At 37.7% G+C, this 24,091-nt stretch overlaps 1 protein-coding gene across 1 annotated transcript in view; it reads right to left on the bottom strand.

Moving 5' to 3' along the window:
- Window positions 1-576: 576 nt before the first annotated feature.
- The window catches only part of aff2 (AF4/FMR2 family, member 2), a 192,820-nt gene continuing 169,305 nt past the window's right edge, over window positions 577-24,091 (bottom strand). Inside the window, 9 exon segments of the mRNA XM_042493782.1 lie at window positions 577-1,480; window positions 10,003-10,226; window positions 13,383-13,435; window positions 14,865-14,958; window positions 16,436-16,507; window positions 18,772-18,908; window positions 19,549-19,612; window positions 21,457-21,590; window positions 22,933-23,167. Of these exon segments, the coding sequence (XP_042349716.1) occupies window positions 1,359-1,480; window positions 10,003-10,226; window positions 13,383-13,435; window positions 14,865-14,958; window positions 16,436-16,507; window positions 18,772-18,908; window positions 19,549-19,612; window positions 21,457-21,590; window positions 22,933-23,167 (1,135 nt within the window). The 3' untranslated portion in view covers window positions 577-1,358.

Below are 24,091 nucleotides of genomic sequence, written 5' to 3'. Positions count from 1 at the left end.
CAAATTTCCTATATTTTACTGTACATACCTCTGCAAATCAGCCCCGGCCTCAGGACAAATATTTTGAATTGAATTATTGACACCTGTAGTTACTAACAATGTCTTAATAGTACAAGTCCTCGAGTGTGACATGACACAAGCTGCTACTCTGTTGAATACAACAGAAGAAGACGAGCAGCTTATTCTGTTCACATCATAAATGTGTAGTATTCGTCATCGCAGCAGCTGTACTTGTACTGATGGTAAAATGTTTCTTCTTTAATATGACCATCTGCTCTGCTTTTCTGCTTTACGTCTTTACAGATATGCATGCAAGGTCTTTGGTCTTCTATATTTCCTCCTGTGTGCGCTGTTTCCTGTGAATCCCTAGTCCTTGTGTACGCCATTGTCTCCACCACTGACAATGCAACCTTCTGTATGGAAGGTAACTAATGAGAGTAACTCCATCCACCGGCTACGGCAGAATAAATGCCTGTCCATAAATAGTATCCAAAATGTGACGATTTCATGTGACGAAATACTTAAAAGGATCAAATTTGACAGACTTGTTAACCACAACGGTTGACTTTTGGGCATTTGCTCTTCAGATGGCCATTTTATCTCCATTAGTGTGTGTTGTTCAATTTCTGAATGGACACACAACAGAGGCTCAGCAGCTTCTAACTTGTGACTAAAATAGGAGCAGAGGAAAGAGTTCAGCCTCCATCAATAGTGTGTGTAGCTCAGCCTCTTTCCTTTAGCAGCCTGGTCCTGATCTAATGGATTGGACCGGTACTCCTCTTGGATCAATATCAGCCTGAGGCTTTAATTCTCGCCCCAATCACGGACACGTTTCTGTGCCACTGCCGGAGCAGATGAGCCGCTGTTGAGCTCCTTCCTTAGCGTCAGCCTCCTTAATCACATCAGCCTCTCACATATCTTTTTCAAAATGATCCTGTCTTAGTAAAAGCACTTTCTGCCTTTCCTCTCTGCTTCTTATTTCTATTCAGGGACACGGGGAGGATTCTACCACCTATTGTCCCTTCAGGAGTTAAAGCTGCCTGCACTGATATACAGTAGCTCCAAAAAGCAGCATCAGCCAAATGTTTAATGTGCTAATTTGTATTCTGTGATTCACAGTTGAAGTTCCCAAACTTAATTACTGTTCAGTCCTAATTGCAGGTGAATTTCAGCCCAATTAATCCGCCCCTCCTATGCTGTTACATTACTGTGGGTGGTGTCGGGTCATTTGAAGGATCCCAGCGGGAACTGAAGCATCGTCATGAGTCTCATCTCACTTGTTATCCCAGTTCTAGCTCCCAGGCCCATTTCTCTGTCTTTTTTCTTTTTTTTTTAGAGTGTTGGCTGTGGTCCAGTCCTTACAGCAGGTGAGCCTCTAAGCGGAGCCAGTGCAGTCCCTGCCTGATGTATCGGACCAGCTCTGTCATGCTGCTCTGCTGACTCAACGGCTCCATCACAGAGTCCAGCTCGTGGAAGAACTCTACGGGAGGGAGAGGGAGAGACACAGTTACGGACGGTTACTGCCTCTGCTGCTACTGCTGCTCAGATAACACACGGCCATCAAGAGGCAAAGTCAGGTCGGTCGTTCCTTCACATAATCAGAACTTGTTTTACAACTCTGTCCACAAATGACAGCAGGGTTATTTTCACTGAACAGAAATGTATCTATGATAATGAAATATACGTAGGTGGTTCTGGAAGGCTGAAACATATCGTTGAGCCTTCTTTGTTGACAGGAGTGCCTTATGTCCTGCGTCACATGGAGAGTCCAGTGCCACACTATATTATGACATTTTTGTGCTTTTTTGGATGAAATACTGTGGTTTTCTTATGCTATTTTGAAAGACATATTATACCATGACTTTTTTAAAGACATGATATGCTATGACATGTTTAAGCTATTTTGTAACATATACTACAGTATGACTTTTTCATGCTATTTTGGACAATATTATATAGTTTGACTTTTTTGGACTATTTTCTACTTTGGACAACACACTAAACTATTACTTTTTTTTATGCAATTTTAGATGGTATACTATAGTATTTGAAAGTATGGAATATGACTCTTTCACGGTATTTCTGAAGCTACACTATAGTATGACTTTTTATGCTATTTTGGACAATATACTATGACTTTTTGATTCCATTCGGACGACATGCTATACTATTAGTTTTTTATGCTGTTTTGGACAATATATCATAGTGTGACTTTTACACAATATTTTGGACGACATAATATACTATGACTTTTTTATGCTATTTTGGATGACATACTATACTTTAACTTTTTAATGGAATTTTGGACAACATAGTTTTCTCTGACTTTTTTATGTTAGTCTGGACGACAAAGAGGTTTATGGACTGCGGTCACAGTGGGGCGGTTGGGAACAGGGAACATAAATGTTTTGTAAGCTCAACGGCGACACCGTTTGGTCAGTGTCAATACAGCTCATGTGAGATCACCCCCGAGCATGCTGCCTACGTATCAACCCCATCAATCATCACACCTAACGGTAGGCCTACATGTCAAGGAGAAAGACCAAAAATCTTAAGAAAGTCTTTTCGTTAGAAGAAATACCAGAGACATAGTCATATTTTAAAATCTCCAGTCATCTTTAGCATTAACTTGATGCAGGACCCTATGGAAATACACCATCCAAATACTCAATTCCATAACCTCATCCTTTGGTTCATTTTCTATATATATATAGTCCTGCCATCTGTTACTGGCTGAAGCTGGGCCCCTGTCAAAAAGAAAAAGACACTTGACCGCCAGTGGGCCACCGTTTTGCCCAGGCCCTCTCAAAAGATACTTGCCACCAGGCCTAACAACTTTTCTGAGGGAAACCCTGCAATAGTATGACATTTTTATGTTATTTTGGACGAGGTGCTATACTATGACTTTTTTGGGGGGTATACTGGAACCCATTAATGCAATTTTGGACAACATATCATGCTGTGACTGACTTTTTATGTTATTTCTGACAACATTCTATACTGTGACTTTTTGTGCTATCTCTGACTCTTTTATGTTATCTTGGACGATGTACTATACTGGACTGTTTTATGGCATTTTAGACGATATACTATACTTTGACTTTTTTAGTAGTATACATAGTATACAGTATACTAGTATACTGGTATAGTATAACTTTTTTAAACAATTACAGACAAATACTATACGATTACTTTTTTAATGCTAGTTAGAAGACCTGCTATAGTATGATGTTTTAATCATTTTTCAAACCACATACTATACTATGACGTTTCTATGATTTTTGGAAGACATACTCATCTATGACGTTTTAATCAATTTTTGAAAGACATTACTACACTTCATTTTTTGAAGGAAGTGCTATACTAGGACATTTTTATCCTTGTTTGAACGACATGCTATACTATGACATTTTAATACATTTTTGAACAACACATTATACAAGGTTTTCTTCACTTTTTGAATGACATAGTACACCATGGTGTTTTTATCAATTTTTGAACTACATGCTATATTATGACGTTTTTTTTCATTTTTTGAACGACATTATATCATGACGTTTTTATCATTTTTTCAATGACATACTATGCTATGACATTTGTTATTAATTTTTGAACTACAAACTATGCTGTGACGTTTTTATTAATTTTTAAACAGCATTTATATCAATTTTTGAAGGACATACTATACTATGACGTTTTAATTTTTGAACATACTGTACTACAACCTTTTATCATCTTTTGAACGACACACTATACAACAAGGTTTTCTTCACTTTTTGAACGACATACTAAACTATGACTTTTTTATCATCTTTTGAACAGCATACTATACTATGACGTTTTAATTTTTGAACAGCATACTATACTATGAGGTTTACTTCACTTTTTGAACGACATGCAATAATATGGCGTTTTTATCCATTTTTTATATGGAGGTTTATCATCTTTTGAACGACATACTATACGACGTTTTAATCAATTTTTGAATGACGTATACTGTGACGTTTTTATCATCTTTTCAACGACATATGACATGACTTTTTTTCAATTTTTGAACGATATACTATGATGTTTTTATTCATTTTTGAACAACATACTATGCTATGACGTTTTTATCAAATTTTCTGACTTTATGACTATGACTTTTTTTCAGTTTTTGAAGGACATACTATACTACGATGTTTTTTTAATTTTTGAAAAACATGCTTTCCTATTGCTACAATACATTTCAGTCAATTTTTCAGTGACACATTTTACAAGGTTTTCTTCACTTTTTGAACAAAATACTATACAATGGCATTTTTATGATTTATTGAAAAAAATACTTCTGGCTTCACTATCATTTTTTGAAGGACTATACTATGACCTTTTAATTTTTGAACGACATACTATACTATGACATTTTTATCAAATTTTGAACCACATGCTATACTATGACATTTTTATCATTTTTTGGAACAACATACTATACTTTGACGTTTTCTTCACTTTTTGAAAGACATACTATACTATGACGTTTTTATCAATTTTTCGACGACATGCCATACTATGAGTTTCTTTTAATTTTTTGAAAGACATACTATACTATGACGTTTCTATCATCTATGGCGTTTTAATAAATTTTTGAACGATGTACTATACTATGATGTTTTTATCCATTTTTGAACGACACATTATACAAGGTTTTCTTCACTTTTTGCACTACATACTATACTATGGCGTTTTTATCTTTCAAATGATATACTATACAATGATGTTTTAATCAATTTTTGAACAACATACTAAACTATGGTGTTTATTTTGATTTTTTGAACAAAAATGGCAATGGCATTTTTCCGATTTATTGAAAGACATACCACACTATGGAGGTTTTAATATTTTTGAAGGACATACTATACTATGACGTTTTATTATCTTTTGAATGACACACTATACAATGAGGTTTTCTTCACTTTTTGAACAGCATGCAATAATGTAACGTTTTTTATCCACTTTTTGAACAACATACTATACTATGACATTTTTATCAAATTTTGGACCACATGCTATACTATGACGTATATGATATACTATGATGGAGTTTATACTATAGCATGTTGAAAAAACAGTCCAAAAAGTCTTTTTTTTTGGGCTTTTATTGCCTTTAATGGACAGGACAGTGAGAGTGTGAAAGGGGGAGAGAGAGAGGAGGAGACATGCAGCAAAGGGCCAGGGCCGGATTCGAACCCGTGGCCGCTACAGCGAGGACACAGCCTGTGTACATGGGGCGCCGCTCTATCAACTGAGCCATCAGGCGCCCCCAAAAAGTCAATATTTTAAGCGTTTTAAAAACAAAGTATAGTATTTCAAAAAACACCATACTATAGCATGTCGATAAAGTGATCACTCTAAAGTTGAAAAAAGTCATAGTATAGCATGTTGAAGAAGTTCATAGCATGGCATGTTGAAACGGTCCAGAAAAACTAAATATTTATGGTTGAAAAAGTCATGGTTCCAAATGTCAAAAAAAGTCTTAGTATTGTATAGTGTATATAGTATATATCTTAGTATACTTAGTATGTTTAGGAAGTTTATAGTCTGGCATGTTGAAGAAATGGTCCGAAAAGTCAATATTTTAAGTGTTTTAAAGCTATGGTATAGTTGTCAAAAAATGCCATACTATAGCATGTCGAAAAATGGTCGAAAAAGTCATGGTTCCAAATGTCATAGTATAGCATGCTGAAGAAGTTTATAGTGTGGCACATTGAATAAAGGCAAAGTATAGCATGTGGAAGAAGTTTGTAGTATGGTATGTTGAAAAAATGGTACAAAAAGTCAATATTTTAAGTGTTTTATACCCGTTGTATATTTTGTCAAAAAATGCAGTACTATAGCATGTCAAAAAATGTTCGAAAAAGTCATGGTTTCAAATGTCGAGAAAAGTCATAGTATAGCATGCTGAAAAAGTTTATACATGCATTGAAAAAACGGTCCTAAAAGTCATTATTATTATTAGTATTTTTAGTGTTTTAAAGCTAAGTAGAGTATGCCTAAAAACACCATACTGTAGTATGTTGAAGAATGGTTGAAAAAAGTAATTGTTCCAAAGGTCGAAAAAAGTCACAGTATAGCATGTTGAAGAAGTTTATAGTATGGTATATTGAAAATATTGCCCAAAAAGTCAATATTTTAAGTGTTTTAAAGCCAAAGTATAGATGGCCAAAAATGCCTGTGGTAGTGGGGTGTGGTTATCCTCAGCTGCAGGGGAGAGATGTGGGAATGGTTCAGGGGAGCAGTGCCAGAGCTGTTTTCTGTTGGTTGATTGCTCTCCTTTGTCTCTCTACAGTAGCATGCTGGAGCCGGCTGACTGACCGACTGACACACACACACACACACACACACACACACACACACACACACACACACACACACACACTCACTGAGTACAGCAGGGAGGCTGTGCTCCTTGCTGGAGAAACTTGAGTTGGACTTTGGTGAAAATCAATGTTTTGGACGAGCTCTTCAAGCGCCGGGCAAATTGTGGTGAAGACCATTCATTTATGTTTATGTTATTTTGGGTGTGTGTGTCAGAATTAAAGCTCCTGTGCACCAAACCCCAGAGCCTTGTTTGTGTTGGTTGTGCTGAACTGAACCTGGTAACACAGTCACATGTTACAGCCATACTATAGCATGTCGAAAAATGTTTGAAAAAGTCATGGTTCCAAATGTTGAAAAAAGTTTATAGTGTGGCACGTTAAAAAGAGTGTAAAAAGACAATATTTTAAGTGTTCTAAAGCTATAGTATAGTATATGTTAAAAAATGCCATGGTATAGCATGTCCAAAAATGGTCTAAAAAAATCATGGTTCCAAATGTCAGAAAACGTCATAGTATAGCGTGTTGAAGAAGTTTATCGTATGGCATGTTAAACAAACGGCCCAAAAAGTTAATATTGTTTGTGTTTTAAAGCCAGGGCATAGTTTGTCGAAAAACGCCATACTATAGCATGTGGAAGAATGGTCGAAAAAAGTAATGGTTCAAAATGTCAAAAATGGTCATAGTATAGCATGTTGAAGTACATTATAGTATGGCCTGTTGAAAAAACAGTCCAAAAAGTCAATATTTTAAGTGTTTTAAAGCCATAGTACAGTATGTCGAAAAACGCAATACTATAGTATGTCCAAAAATGGTAGAAAAAGTCATGGCTCAAAATGTCAAAAAAAGTCTGTATTTTAAGTGTTTAAAAGCCATAGAGTATGTCAAAAAAAAGGCCAAAAACTGACGGCTCCAAATGTCAAAGAGTCATAGTATGGCATGTGGAAGAAGTTTCTAGTGTGGCACGCTGAAAGTCAAGTTTTAGTATTTTAAAGCTATAGTATAGTGTGTAGAAAAAAATCATACTATAGCATGTCCAAAAATGGTCAAAAAAGTCATGGTTCTGAATGTTGAAAAAAAGTCATAGTATAGCTTGTTGAAGAAGTTTATTGTATGGCATGTTGAAAAACAGTCCAAAAAGTCCCTTTTTGTGCTGCAGATAGAACAGCCTGAGATGCTGGGAGCTGCTCTTAATCTACTTTAAAAGAGAGAACTTCTGAAACAGCCCGTGCCACGTGTTCTAAATGACAATTTAGAAGGACTTTGCACGAGAGACTGTGGGACAAAGACACTTTGAATGAAACGAAGCCTGAGAAGCTGTCATCGTGATCTCATCTCAGCCACATGAGGTGTCAGAAGATGATCCAGCTGTTCATTGGGAGAGAGAGAGATGGAGGAATCAAACTCAAGCCGAGTTTGCAACGTTCAAACCGAATGAGGCCGGCCACCGGAACCACACGAGCGTAACCGAGCTGCCCGTCCAGTGTCCTCACAAGGGCGACTCTGCAACTTTTCCAGAGCAAACGGTTTCCCTGACTTCTGAGGAAGGTGAAACGATCTTTCCTGTGCTTTTATGGGGTTGATGCTCTTAAATAATACGGAAACATAGGAAGTGTTAGAATTAGGTCAGGATCTCCCATTAATACAATTATGGGTTATTCTCTGATCAGGCCTCTTCTTTATCTTGTCCTTTAATGTTTTATGGGATAGGTTGCCTCTCTGCTGTTACTAGATGCTACATTTACGTTTCTTTAATTTTAAATATTCATTTGTGTGATCATCTTGCAGAATTTCAGTACACCTGATCAAGTCCAGATGTCACACCTAATGAAGTTCATCACTGGTTTTCATCCCCTCATTTTTATTGTTGCTTCATTTATATTTATTTTAGTTTGTTGTTCATTTAGTCATTTTATTCACTTTGTGTCTTTGCTGCGTTCACTGTTTCATCATTTCGCCATACTTATTCTTAAAGTCATTTATTTGTAGTCTTTTAGGAGTAGTTTTGCTGTGTAGTGAGGAGTTTAATAAACCTTTCATTAATAAAGACACTTGATCTTGTGATGTGTGTGTGTATAATGTTGAGTCACTGTACACCTGGAAAAAGAACTTGGTAGCAGCCTTCTTTTTATGAGACTAGATTAATAAATAAGGCTAAATGGTTATCTATTTCTATTTTAATGGCTGCTGCTCAGAGGTTTATAAATTCTACTTTTAAATGTAAACTAATTGTTTCTGATAGCAGAAGTTGAGACGCATTACTCTATTTCAACTTTATACCAATTCATGTTTCTGAGTCATAATTTTGCATTATGAGTTATAGTTACATATGGTATTCATTTATACAATAATTAATGATTTAATTAGATGGCTAATGAATTCATAAATCCCCTACTAAAACCGCTACAATTGTTACTATGATGTCATAATACTATGATGTTTTTTAAACATTTTTTAAACGACATACTGTACTAGGATGTTTTAATCCATTTTTAACAACATACTTCACTATCACGTTTACTTCATTTTTTTAGCGACATACTATTCTATGAAGTTTTTATCAATTTTTGAAAGACACTATATTATTTATATCATTTTTGAATGACATACTATACTATGATATTTGAATCAGTTTCTGAAGGACTATCTATATTATGACATTTTTATTCATTTTTGATCGTCATACTATACTATGACATTTTAATCCGTTTTGAATGACATAGTGTAAGATATTCTTATCATTTTTTTTAACGACATAGTATACAGTACTATAATGTTTTTATCATTTTTTGAATGACATACTATACTATAACGTTTTTATCATTTTTTTGAATGACATGCTATACGATGACACTTATCATGTTTTGGAGCGACATACTGCACTACGACGTTTTCATCAATTTTTGGATGAAATACTACACTGACATTTTTATGCTATTACTGACGACATACTATACTGTGACTTTGTATGGTATTTTGGAGGACTTAATTACTATGACCTTTTTATGCAATTTTGGACATAGTGCTATAGTATGACTTTTTTATGCTTTATTGGACAACATACTATACACTGACTTTTTCATATTATTTTGGACAACATAGTATACTATGACTTTTTTATGCAATTTTAGATGACATACTATACAATGACTTTTTCACTGACCATTTTCATTCAATTTTTGATGGCATGATTTTTTACACAATTTCTGATGACATACTATACTATGACTTTTTAATGCAAGTTTCAGTTCAATTCAATGTTATTTATAAAGCCCATTATCACAAAACACAGTTTGCCTCAGAGGGCTTTACAGCATACGACATCCCTCTGCCCTTAGACCCTCACATCAATTTTGGACAACATACATATGAGTTTTTTATGCTTTTTGGACGACATACTCTACTATGCTTTTTTTTATGCTATTTTGGATGCTGTACCATGCTATGACTTTTTTATGCAGTTTTGGACGACATAGTAATGTACAATGACGTTTTTGTGCTATTTCTGACAACATACTGTACTTTGACTTTTTTAATGCAATTTTGGAGGGCATGCTATAGTATGCCCTCCAAAATTGCAGAAAAAGCAGAGAAAGAAACCACAGTTATGCACAGCGCATGTGTAGTCATTTTTCAGTTGTAGACCTACCTTGGCTGTCTGTGGCCAGCCTGTCAGCCGTCTCCCAGTGTTCATAGCTCCGCAGGATGTTGTTGGTGATGTTAACGTGACTGGCAGCCATGTGGTGAATCCGTTGGGGAATGGCCACACTTCCTGATGAGCCTGGGGCACCTCCAGATCCTCCTCCTGCTCCTCCACCTCCGCTGCTGGCCGGGGAGGGGCTGAGCGAGAGGGGAGATGGGGTCCCGTTGACCCTGGAGAAAACAGAGAGGCAGTGAGTCTCAGTAACACAGAGAGAAGTAAACAGGCCGCTTCTGTATGCTGGAAGGGCTTTTGAGTTACTTGATAACATATAAAGAGGAGAGTGAGGACCAGAGTCTGTCAGAGAGTTGTTACTTATTTTCCAACCAGACTTATGGTGTCAAGGATGGATCTGCTGAATACTCTCTTTATTATTTTTAAAGATAAGACTGTTAAAAAGTGCTTGACTGCTGTCAATGGCACAAAACAAGAAAAGCATTATTTTTAAGTGTGTGAGAGGAAGAGATGAGAGGCTCCTGGGAAAAAAACATTAATCCTCTTCAGGAAACAGCAAGATAAAAAGTAAAAGATAGAGGGGGGTGAGGGATAAGAAGAACCATAGTGTTACAGGAAGCAACAAGTTAAATAGAAAATGTGCTAATAACACAGACATATACAAATAGATGTGGCACTAATTGTGTCTGCCCCTTGCTGCAATATGTCAGCGTTGCAGCCATATTGGAGAGAGAAAGACTTGCCTGTAAACAAATGCCAGCCATCAGGGCAGCTGTGGTTTTTCTGAATATAAAGCACTGTAACGTTTATATTTGTCAACTGATATCAACAAGTCAACAACAATTTTCCTGGGATTGCACCTCAATGCAGATGAGAACCAATCTAAACACACACTATATAACATGAACAAATATGTTTTCTTGTGGTGGCCTTTCTAAAATTAGCAGTGGTGAAAGTGACCATCTTTTTTTGTGAGCAAATACTCAATAAGCAGACAGCAACAGCTAGCAAGATGCTAGCTGAATGAAAAGTTGTCCACTTCCACATTAAGTTATTTTACAAAGGGACGTCTCCAAGAGAATTACCTTATAAAAATGCTAAGTCCATGCTTAAAAAATGTGAGTTTCTACACTTTCTTATGACAATATGTAAGCAATTCAGCTCATGTAAGCCTTACACACACTATTTGAGCGTCCAGACGAGATAATAGCCTGATTATCAAGACAAAACTTCTCTTTTCTAGTACAAGTAGATCTTGAGTCCATGAATATAAAAATGACTTAATGCAATCAGTTGAGACATGTAAATGTCACACTGCTTTCTTATCCAGAAAAACCACAGGCGAGTGTTGCCTTCTCCAATATACAGACTCCACTGACATACCAAACAGCAGCCTATGAGGCATTTATGTTTCTATACCTATGGTAATAAAGCTGCATTTAGAGATTTTTGTTTTTGGCCACTTGGGGGCAGTACAACAAGCCGTTAACACAGACCCGACATTTTACCACCTCTACATTTTTTATGGTGAATGTGTTGGTAAACAGTTGTCTACTTACACACCCAGCACACACAGCATCATTAGCATCTTTATGGAGTCGTGTTTGTAGCCACATGTAGATTACAGATTTTATATTAAATCTCCCTTTAGCTCTTTTTTTGTGTTCACCAATACCTTTGTCTGCCTGCTGTTTGGTGCTGGTCAGATAGTGTAGAGTGGATTTTTTTTTCTTTCTTTTTAAATGAAAACAGCAGCCTGCTGTGGGTGGACACAACACTGATGGAACCTATCAGACCAAAGAAGTAAACTTACCAACCAAACCAAAACAATAAGCTGAAAGATGCTAGAAAACTGTGCAGAGCTAAGAGAAACTACAGAGTTGGCAGTAATAAAAAGAGTAGGAAATGGCAATTATTCTTGGTGCGGTTGTCACTGCAAGTGTCCCTTTTCGCATTACATGTAGTCCTTTGATCTGATGTTGATAAAAGTATTGATTAGTGAAGCTTTAACATTGTGGCACGCTGGCACAAAGACGAACATACAGACAGAGGAGGAATCACTTCAGGCCTTCAGGCTGTATAAAGTGTTATAAGTTAGCAGGTGTGTGGTCTTCACTGTTTCACTGCTATAGAGTGGTGAAGGGATGATGTATTTTTGTAGGGCAACCAGGAAGTTGGCATTGCACTGGTTCATTCGTCAAACACATTCTGGGATTTTTGAATTTGGGATGAAAATGGGATTTGCGATTATTGCCATAAAAAAAGCTCTCTGATGAACACGCGTTTCTGGGACTTACATGTTTTGTTTAGCATGATACCAAATGAAAACACCAGAAGGAAAAAGCTATTGTTAGGCTATACACAAACTACACTGCGGTCGCACACATTAAATATCACAACTACAAACACTGTTAAACATGTTAAAACACGATCAAAAAATATCATAAACAGAGAAATCTAAAAGTTTGAGTGCAAGTCTGTAAAGCTGTACAGGCAGATAAGTGGGTTTAATGAGTTTGTGTGTCTGGTGTGATGACATCTAACGTCTCCGACAAACACTGTAGTCCCACTTAGCCACTTGTTAGCAACCAATTTTTTTAAGATGAGTAAAACCTTAAAAGTTCAAAAATCACGTTTAAGTGGAGGGATTTTATGTTGCAGAACAAAACGCCTAAATATCTTTAGCCTGCGTTAACCACAGACTTTATTTAGGGCATTTTTACTGAAAACCCATTCGAAAAACCCACAGACTTTAAGACGAGGGAAACGGACGTGCTAAAAGGCTAACGGACTTCCGTGTTTTAGGACTCATTACTTCACCACTCTATTGACTGTACAGTAACATCAGTCATGCTACTACAAACTGCTCCCCCCGCCTGGCACAGCTGCCTGTGTGGTTCTGGCAGTGATGTAATGTCTGTGATGTGGCCTTGACCCTCGCTGACCCAACGACTTGTGCCTGATTCACACATACACACACACACGCACACACGCACACACGCACACACACACACACACACACGGAGCTCCAGTCCTGCTGTTGTGGAGCGTCAGAGCTGTCCAAACTCATTAGCTTCACATCCACAGCTCCTCCACCCCTCTCCTCCTCCATCCATCATCACTCTCTCCATCACTCCTTCTCACCCGGCACTCGGCAGCCCCTCCAGTCTTCTCCTGCTCACATCTACGACAAATCAATCCTTTTATTTGCTTCCTGAGGGGGTTTGTTTGAGCAAGTGGCTGTCAGGGGCGCTGTGGTATTTTGCAGCAGAGCTCCGGTGAATTATAAATTCTCAATTATCTGTGTGAATGAAGGGAGGGTGAGACTACACGTGTGTGTGTGTGTGTGTGTGTGTGTGTGTGTGTATACTCACTTCCCATTGATCCTCCAGGGAGAGGGTGCTTGGTGGGAACTCTTGGCTGAATTCTGGGTCACAGAAAGACACATTTATTACAACAGGTTTTTATGGTTAAGAGAAATACAACATGCAGCAGAAGTGATGAGACTTTCAAATTTAAAGCTACAGCCTGTTAGCTTAGCATAAAGACTGGAAACAAGGGGAAACAGCTAGCCTGGCTCTGTCTGAAGGCAGCAAAATCTACCTTGATCTTCTAAATCTCACTGATGAACATGTTATTTTGTTTTGCTTCACTTGTACATAATCCAAAATGTAAAAATGACAGGTTGTGGTTTTACAGGGGGGAGTTATATGTAGATGGTTTATACTTTAACATATCCAGGCTAGATGTTTCCATGTTTTATACTATAGTAAGCTAATGGTCGGCTAGTTGTAGCTTCAAATTTAACAGCCAGCTGTTAACTGCAGTGTACATTTGAATCTCTGCACAGATATCGGCCCCTACAGCAGAGAAATGTGAAAAAACACCTCTCTGGTGCCAAACTTTACAGTAGCAGAAGAACAACATATTTGACTGGAGGGTAAATTTTAATCATGGATAGAACAATGAACTACCAGAGACAGGCCCAGAGGCCCAAATTGTTGGGCTGACCCAAGCCTTCACTTGCAAAATGTCCAACGTACAAACCAGAAAGATCTATAGCATACCGAAAAAACGTATCAGATAAATGGAAAAGTATCAGATAAATGGAAAAAATGTTTATATAACAAGAACTAACCAGTCTGCCCCATACAGTAAGTGTAATATCTGAACATCAGGTTGTGTGTAATATTACTCAGTGACATTTAAAATCCACATTTATGTGTTGTGTTGATAAGTATATTACAGAACTGGCTGGACTGTTTTTGTGCCGTTTCTCTTTTAAATTGCAACTGCTCCGACTGCTTTCAGTTATTTTTTTCTCTCTGTCAACACATACTGTATGTACACAGCTTGTGCACACACACAGACACACAGACACAGACACAGACACACACACACACACCCACACAGACACACACACACACACACACACACACACACACACACACACACACACACACACACACACACACACAGAGCTAAACCCCCAGTCAGTCCCTTCCCAGGAATCCAATCCCATCAATGCAAATGCAGCACTGTGATAATGACATCCTCAGTAATTAATTAAACTAAACATAATTAATCAAAACAAGCACATTAAACCCTAACAATCCACTGTGATGATTGATGGAGCTAATTAGTACATTAATATCAAAGAGAAAGAATGGATTTTAATAACGTCATGCAAAATTAATGCACAGGCACCATGAAAATGAATATGAAATGTATTTGAGGGATTGTAATTGGCTTTCCATGTTTTTCACCCACAGAGGGAGAAAACGAGAGAGACGGGAAATAAAGTCCATGTCTAAATCTGTGTGTGTGTGTGTGTGTTTAATCTGTGTGTGTGTTACCTTGAAGTACTCCATGAGCGACCGCGAGTACTTGACAGCGTGGTCTTTCTTCAAATGGAACATCCTCAGATACAGCAGAGACAGACAGCGGTTACTATGGAAACAAAACCATTAGAAGGCAGATGAGTCCTCCGAACAAATTCCCTTTTAAAGCCCCGTCCTCAATATTATTTTCATGTCATCCACACAAAATGCACCCGGACTTCAAACACACCCCACAAGTCTGCAGGGATTAGGGACAACTTCAGTGAGGTAAAGAATGTATAACACTAGTATATGAAAATATAAAAATCAACATCTTTGTGAATTTATTGACTATTCACAAGCAGAGCCCACAGAGGAATAAAAAACACCCTTAAATGTTTCTGGATCACTGTGAGTGCTTAAAAAGAAAGACAAAGGTTTTAGGATTTGTACATTATTTTTTTTTAAATAAAGAATCATCAATTAAAACTTAACAGATGGTGAGAATCTAATAGGCTCTCTCCAGTTTATTCAGATTCTAGATTTGTTCTGTTTTTGATCTGCTGATTTCTGTGAGCAGAAATGAAAGCTTAGCTGTGCTAAAATCGTAGCCTGTTTTTTAAAAAAAAAAACAAAAAAAAAACACACAGCCATGAATTTGTGGACTACAGAATTTCGTCAGTTTGGGTCGTCCCCACACTGAATTTTTGGAGCCACCAAGAAGGTGGAGCTTAACCCTCATGCTAGCTGCTAGCTTAGTTAGCACTGTGCATTTATGCTCCGTTCGTGTGATGTTGGAAGGTCAGTGTTTCCAAGTTGCGAAGTCGTTCTTCTGTGTTTATGTGATTTGAGGTCATAATGTGGAAACAACATGTATTTTAATGTTCAATAAATCAAGTCAATAGAGCAGACAAATCTCGGTAGGCAGGAAGCAGCAGGAACAGGACAACAGCAAACACAACAGTGAGGGAGCGAGACAGACGGCGTGCCAGCACGGGCGCCATCTTAAAGGAGGCACAACAAAAATGATTTTTTTTTTTTTTTTTTTTGGTTAAGTGTGTTTGAAAAAGAGGCTGACCAAAACGATACATTTATATTTTATGAACTGAAAACACACATAGTGATGGCTACGTCTACACTTGAAATTGAAATGGTAAATTTAGGGCAAGTCTGTGCAGTTATAGGGGTTTTCTCAATTGAACATGAAACATATGAGTAAACCCCAAATGTTTTTAGCATTTGGCCCCAAACGTTGGTAATTAAAAAAAAAGGAAAAAGTATATTTTAGTTGCCAGTGTAGAGAAAGCAGCATTTAAAAGGTGTGACATTCAATAACAGTCCAGAGTTATTGCAACCATATGGTCACCTTCCCAAATCCACAAGCAACCAGGACAATCAACCACAAATAATATTTAACTGTTTACTGACTACCTGAATACAAAAATACCTGAGTGATAAAAAACTAACTGTAGATTTTTGGTGTTAAAATATTCTGAGGGGGTGCTAGGGATGCATTAGAGATGGCCTGACCACAGTATTTTTAATTTCTGGTTACAGCCCTGCACTTACTGTATTTTGCACACACAGACATATGAAGAGAATCTTACCATAACACAGCTAGTTTCTTCTCAGCGATGGTGGCTGAATGGCTGGCAAAGTTCTTCAACCTCATGGCGTACCTGCAGGGGAGAGACGCTCATTACTCATCTGCTGACATTTCCACTGATTTATAGAAGTAAACACACTTAATTTTTCTTGTGAGGGTGAATACATGCAAACTCAAGGCTCATTTTCATTAGAAAATCAAGGTTAAAAACATTCAAGGAGCTGCTCTCTTTGAACAGAGAATGAAAACAGTGGCTGTTAGTGATTCATTTCTTGAGCTCACTGACAGACAGCATCCACCTGCTGGTGGCCTGTAGGTCAGCTTTATGTGACTCTGGGAGGAGATATGTATCCTTTGGTTACTGATTAGGTGTATTTTGAAAATATGCTGCAGGGGTCAGTTGTTGCCTGGTGCCATCAGTGACCCGGTGTGATTGCTTAGCGAGCTGGTTAATCAGTCAAAGTGACACTGCTGTGACAGGTGAATCACGGGAGAGCAGTAACACCTTTATACTCCATTGATCTCTGGAAGAAAACTCTTGTCCTTTTTCCTGCTCCCTCCTCAGGGAGGTCAGAGGTCAGAGTCACAGATCAGCAGCCCTGCAGCTGGTGACCATTCAGCATCTTGCTCAAGGACACTTCAGCAGGACGGATGAGTGCAGACAAGCAGGGCTTGAACCGGAGTCCTTCACTTAAAAGACTATCTCCCACAACAGCACCCTGCTGTCAACCTGCCTGCTTTCAAAGGAGCCAGTCATTTGTTATTCTCAGTTTGCTCCCTTAAAAGTCGCACTTAGTGACTTCACACGCAGGCGGCTCTGAGAGGCTGAAACACAGCAGAGAGGCTGTGTAATGCAACACTGGTTAAACTCTGCTCATTAGCAGCCCCGCAGCTCTGTGACGCCTCACACAACAAAGATTAAAAAATACAACGCTGGAAAGTCCAGACGTTTCTCAATGGAGCGCTGGCTTCATGCTAATTAGGGTTTAGTTTTTATTCCAAAACTCAAGTTTTGATTAACCATTTTCTGCGGGCAGAGAGGTGAACATATGCAACCGCACATTATTATTTGGGCTAATAGGCTAAATCTACAATGGGTCAGGAAGGTTAGGCTGATAAGAGAGGTGTAATTTTCCACATATGAATCCTGAAACAATATCATTTGGAAGCAATTATAGGGAAATGTGCCGAGACAGTGCACGTGGTAAGTAAGCACTCATCTATTTGTTTTTTTTAATGAAAGAATTAAAGAATTACTGTATAAAACAGCTGCATTGTTGGATAAAGTGTATCAGCAATTGTTAATTTCCAGAGATTATTTTTTCTTGAAATAACTACTAAAATCTGTAACAATGACATCAATTAAAACTACCTCAAATATTCATTTAACCCTCTCCACTTTTGTTGACTTAAATAACTGCCTGCAATTTACAGCTATAAAGACACGTTTTTTCTATTTTTTTTTTTAACAAAATTCAATTTTTCTGCTTACTCAACTGGCAAACTAAACTATATAGGTCTCTTTGGATAAAGTGGGTTAAGCTATCCAAGCGGGTGCTGCACCCATATCAGACTTCAATAATAATAAATTAAAACAGATTTTTTTTTCCTTTGCTGTGGTATTTGTGTAGAGAAGATGTCTTCTGGTGTTTTTTAAATGCATCATTCATTTTCTAGATGTGCAGCGTTCTTTGTATTATTATTTCCCTTTACGTAATTATTGGTTACTGATATGTTGACAGGAGTAGTAGTTGTGTAGATGTTAACATTATGACTCTTTGCAGATGCTGGGTTTTGTTCTACATACCTTTTGGCTAAATGTATTGTATTGTATGTATTGTACGTCAAGATAATGTTGGCATAAGATGTTTGGAAGACATTAGATTTTGGTAACTTAACAAAACTACTTAAAACCAACAAAATATCAACGTCATCTGTCGTCAGTATTCCATGTCAAATTGGCGCTGGCATTGGATGCTACCCTCATATTGAACTTTGGTCACCCAGTGTCACATTCTGAATTCAATCAAAGAAAGGATGTTGGTGGCCAGCTGGGAAGAGTTTCATGATAACGCACACTGTCTCTCTCTCTCTCTCTCTCTCTCACACGTTTTAGTTACAGTGCAGTACAGTTTAGTGTAACTCCTGTAGCTGCTTTGAAAAATTCTGCATTCTTTCTCAATGTTGTGAATAACATTGTAAAATGGTTCTACAGGATTGTTAATAGAAATTACCATTGCAGTTAAAAGCATTTAGAACAGTTCTTCATATACAATAACTTTCTGTTGGCATTTCACAAGATTACGTGACTTTTCAGTCCGTCCATCCGCACAGTACCTGATTAGCTCCACAGTCTCAGAGTACATGGTATATGGTGATTTGGCCTCCAGTGGATCTCGCTCCATAGCATTTCCACACTCTATGAATGAGAGGGCGCCGTCTGCGTAGTTCACCGCTTTGCCAAATTTGTCCATCTGCACATGTATAGGAAGAATAAAATAAAAAAAAGACGACAAATGAGTGACAGAGAAAAAGCAGAAATGTGAGAATAAGCAAAATGAAAAGAAATGCAGCACGGTGGAGACACAGAGAGAGAAGAAGACATGAATGAGACAGAGACAGAATAAGCAATGTCTTAACAGCATTGTGGCAGACGCACAGTCGTCTCTTTGAATAATCTCCTGCTAAGATGCAAATCCCCAGATAAATGTGAGGGAACAACGCGTAAACATAAGATAAATAACAAGTTAAATAAATCTCATTTCATTGTTCGGGAGGGGATCAGATAATTCTTTTGATATTGTATAATCTTGCAGACATCATCAGTCCTTGAATGCAATGTTCCCTTGGAGACAAATGGTGCAATAAATAACACAAATTATACAGTACAGTGCCTGATATGAAATAGATTTTCATTCTTCGGAGACTCGCTGTGCGCACACACGAGCAACGACAAACACATCTGAACGGGTGCACACATAATTACAGTCTAGACTGTAGATGTTAGCATTGTGTGTTTTCAAATCATTTTCTTGCTATCTGTGTGCCTGTCGTCTTCTATGGAGGTGTAAATTCGTGTGATTGCAGAAAGAGTTGTGGAAAACAACATCTTACCAAAGCATCAGCCTTGTGCTTCAGTCTCTTGGCCTCCTGCATGTAGTAGTCTGCGCTGTGAACTCTGGGAAAAGTACAGTTACACAGAGCATAAATAGCACGTCTGCACCGACACGTCGTTTAACAAAAACTCAAAAAAGAAAAAAATCCCTGCAGAGTGATTTACATAATCAGTGGCAACGAGTAGCTTGCAGTGAGTTATATACAGTAGCCTACTTAGGTATACATACCTCAGGCTTAGTGTAACCTTAGTATAACAACAAAACATGCTGTTTCATGAATAATGCAGGAACCCTTTGGGACAAATAAGTAACAAGATGTATCATCTTTCCAGGTTTCAGCACAACTGGACCAGTGCTGAGGTACCTGCAGACATTACCCCACCTGCAACACACTAACAGGCCACCATCTAGCCTGGTGTGTGTTGTTTTAAAATATTTAATATACAGTATGATGATGACTATCCTCCTTCAAATCAGATGTCTCAAGATAAGGCGTGAGAAACAATTCATCCTGTAAAAGAATAACTCAAAGTAAAAAGATACACACGCTACAAAACAGGTTGCGGGCGGATCTTTTACCTTGTGAGTGTTTCTCTTACAGGGTGAATTGTTATAGTTGGTGGCCCGTACAGGGATCTGGATTAATTAATTATTATTATTAACTGTGGACTATCAAGCGGTGGATTAATTATCAAGCTCACACATTGGGTGTGTTACACTAACTGTTCACTCAGGCTGCATCCAAACTATATTCAGTCTAATTGGCAGCTGCACCTACAGAATTCCAACAACATCTCCACAATTTTTTTGCAGATTAAAAATGTGGATCTTCAGTTCTGACCCTGAGGTGTGTCATAACTAGTATTATTCTTTTATTTTTTCAAAGAGTAACTAAACCCCCATTTTTGGCTTGAGTGCCTCCTCGCGGGAATGTAAAAAAAATCCTCTCAGATGTATTTTTCTTATTTGGGGCGCCCAGTGGCTTGGTGTATAGAGCGGGCGCCCCATGTATAGAGGCTGTGTCCTTGCCGCAGCGGCTGTGGGTTCCATTCCAGCTTTGGGTCTTTGCTGCATGTGGCCCCCTCTCTCTCTCTCTCCCCTTCAAGCTTGACCTTTCCTATGCAATTAAAGGCAAAAAAGCCCCAAAAAATAATCTTAAAAAAAAAAAACCATTAAAAAAAAAGTATTTTTCTTGTTTTGCACGATGAGTACATACACTGAAAAGCATTGTATTTTATGTCTCAGTCTGCTGGTGGGCCATCATGATAAGAATATGCATAATATGATGTTAATTCCACTACAAAGGAGACTTGATCACTAAAATTAGGTGGGGAATAAAAGTGGATAAATATCGAAATCAGTGTTGGTTATCAGCCAAATGAGTTGCCATATATTGGCAGATATTGGCAAAAAAATCCAATCTCTTCACTGGAATGCATCACTATAAACATAAGATCCAGGTGGCGGTAAGACATAGCCAGTGAAATTCCAGTGGAACTGCTTGTAGTAGAGCTGTCAAGAATTTAACTTCCCCATCTGCCACACATTTAAAAAGTTTTAATTGTTCAGAGCAAACCATCTGTCAAATTCAGTCTGGACGGCCTCAAAATGCAATAAAGACACTCAAGTTTGCAGTTATACTTTTGTTCAAGAAAACCCTCTGAGAAATCTCTGCTCTGTCTTCACTGAACATATTTAAACATCAGCTCAGAGACTCATACAGTATAATTACATAACGTATCTTCTGATGCAAAGACATCGTATCGTATTTATTCAGAGGACTAATCAAAACACTCTTTGGTTATAAGAGGAGACACGTGATGTCTCCAAACTCAGAAAAATAAATGATTGATAATGAAGAGCACATGCTTTTTTTGTGTGGTATAGACTGTATTTTTTAACATACGTGTCGCTGAATGACAGCCTTGGCCTGCGAGGTTCGGCAGGTTCCATCAGTGGCTCCGACCACACCTCAGAGTCTGACTGTCCGTTGGCATGGTAACCATCTCCATTGGGCTTCTCACTATGGTTATCAACTTCCTGTAGTAGAGAAAAAAAAACATATATCCATGGTTTTAATAGTATTAAATAGTGCTACAATGTCAAGCTTTCATTAACCAGCTACTTAAATATTAAATTTTGCTGGCTTTTCATCCACAATGATGCAATCACTTTAACAGCTGAATTAGAAGTCTTGCTGTCATTGTTATGAGTAGGAGTTGCAATTTGGGAAATGCTGTTTAACTGAGTAAACTGTCTGAATCACAAGCTCTCTTTCTGCCATGTGTAATGTATATTTATGGAGCTAAATCAGTTTTAATAGTTTTAAGTTTTAATAATTTGAATAAAGCAACTGAAATTGAAAAAATAAAATTTACAACTGAAAATTGAGTTTTGATCTTGAATTTTGCGTGTATTCAATTTATTCAAACTAAAAATAAGTGTGGAAAAAATGTTTTGAGGTTAAATATTTTCTTTTTTCAGTTCTAGTATTCTTTTCAATTAATTATTTATTTTCCATTGTTCGCTATAATATGTATTTTTTGAGTTTTTGGTCTTGTTTTTTTCAGTTGCTGATTTTATGGTTTTGGGGTTTTTTTTTTACAACTTCAAATCTAACTTTTTCAGATTTAGGTATCTTTTTTCCAACTTTGCACTCTTGTTTTCACTTTCACTACTTTTTTTTTCAGTTTTAGATTTTTAGGTCTTGATCTGGCATGATGAGTGTGGAATCAATAGAGAGGGTTGTGGGATCTTGAGTGACAGCATGGCAAAGAGGGCTGAGACCCCCTTAATCATGTTGCCTTTAGGAAACAGACACTATTTACTTTGTAAATTAATGTGACAAAGTGAACATGTAGATTTTTACAGTATTAGTTCATAAAACGAAGCTATAACCTGTAAGCTAAGTTTTAATACGAAACAATTTCTTTAAGCTTTTTATTTACATTTTTATTTATTTTGATAGTAAGAGTCAGGTAATACACTTTAGTAAGAGATCTGAAAACTTCTTCCACCGCTAAACAAAACAGTTATTTTAATGTCTTTGGCTCCAGAAGCTCACGGACCTGCAGCTCAGGAAATATGACTCACATCAGAGGAGACGTGTGTCATGCTGAAGATTCACTCCTTTTAAGCGTGGCATGCCATTAACTCCAGAGTTATTTTTGGAACAGTGTCAGTGTCAGGTGAGCATCTCAATTTTGCAAGAGATAATGCCACCAGTCTTCTATTGCTCCAAAACAGTGTGGACAAAGAAGCACCAGAGCCAATAATCTACCTCAGAGACACAAATTATCTTAAAGTTCAACTTATTATCATTTAGAGTTCAAACTGACCAGTTGGCCTATCTCCTAAAAAAATAATAATAGTTTTAACTTACACTGCCACTTCTTGCATGGGATGAGGCCTTGCCCTCTCCTCTCCTGTGTCTGTGTGAGGATGAGGAAGTGGATGAGGAGGAGCAGGGCAGCCTCCCGGCAACACCGCCCTCCTGGCTGAGGGAGGAACTGCTGTCGCAGGTTCGTTTACGGGGGGGATCATCAGAGAGGGGGGACAGGAGGGGTGGGAGCAATTTGTCGTCACGCCGTCGAGACTGCTTCCTGTTTAGAGAGCTACTGAGCACACACACACACACACACACACACAAACACACACGAACACAAGAATGACAAAGCAGAAAGATTTCATTTATTGATCATAACTGTATATGATCTTTTTTCCTAATGTATTTTAGGATATGAGGTCTAATTAGTTAACTTACTTGTGCTTTTTACCAAAGTGCGATTCTTGTTTCAATTAACACCTTCGAGGGACGAGAGGTGTGAGGCAGGACTGCAATTCCCACTGACTGCTTATAGTGTTTCTTTCTCAGATTATATGTAATAATGCACTTAAACAAAGCAATCTGATTTTTTCATTTCAAATGTGCAAAGACTTTGGCTTGTTAAAACTTTAAAACTAGACATAACACCATGTGGTTGCATTGCTCCCCGCACCAGTCAACTTGCTTCACACACATAAGATCTGCACAATCAGCACAGTTTCAAGATGGTTCTTGATTTATGGCAAAAAACATGTTTTATGAGGTCGCTGTGACCTTGACCTTTGACTCTTAACCACCAGATTCTATTCAGTTCATTTTTGAGTCCAAGTGAACATTTGTGCCAAATTTGAGGAAACTCCCTCAAGGCCATCTTCAGATAATCCAAAAAACAAAATGCCTTGGCTATCGCTGGCGCAGAGGCATTAATATAAAAAAAAATAATAATAAAAATGGAGTACCAAAGCCAAGAATCTATGTGTATATTGTGTGTATCTGTGGTAGTGTTGTCAGAAATATATTTCCATCAATGCATAACATGGTTTCAATACTTATTTTTTCATGTGTTGGCACATGGGCACTAGCTGCGCTTTCTTGCTCTCTCTTAAAATTTAAATCGTAGTCATTTTATAGCCTTTGTTTTTTAGTCTTTAATGAAAATTGAAAATGATATTTCCCTTAATCTGAAATATTGTCCTTGGTATCAAAAATGGTATTC

This window comes from Plectropomus leopardus, chromosome 9 (assembly GCF_008729295.1).
Source record: "Plectropomus leopardus isolate mb chromosome 9, YSFRI_Pleo_2.0, whole genome shotgun sequence".
NCBI classification, from domain to species: domain Eukaryota; kingdom Metazoa; phylum Chordata; class Actinopteri; order Perciformes; family Serranidae; genus Plectropomus; species Plectropomus leopardus.
This window is presented reverse-complemented; position numbering and strand designations above follow the sequence as displayed.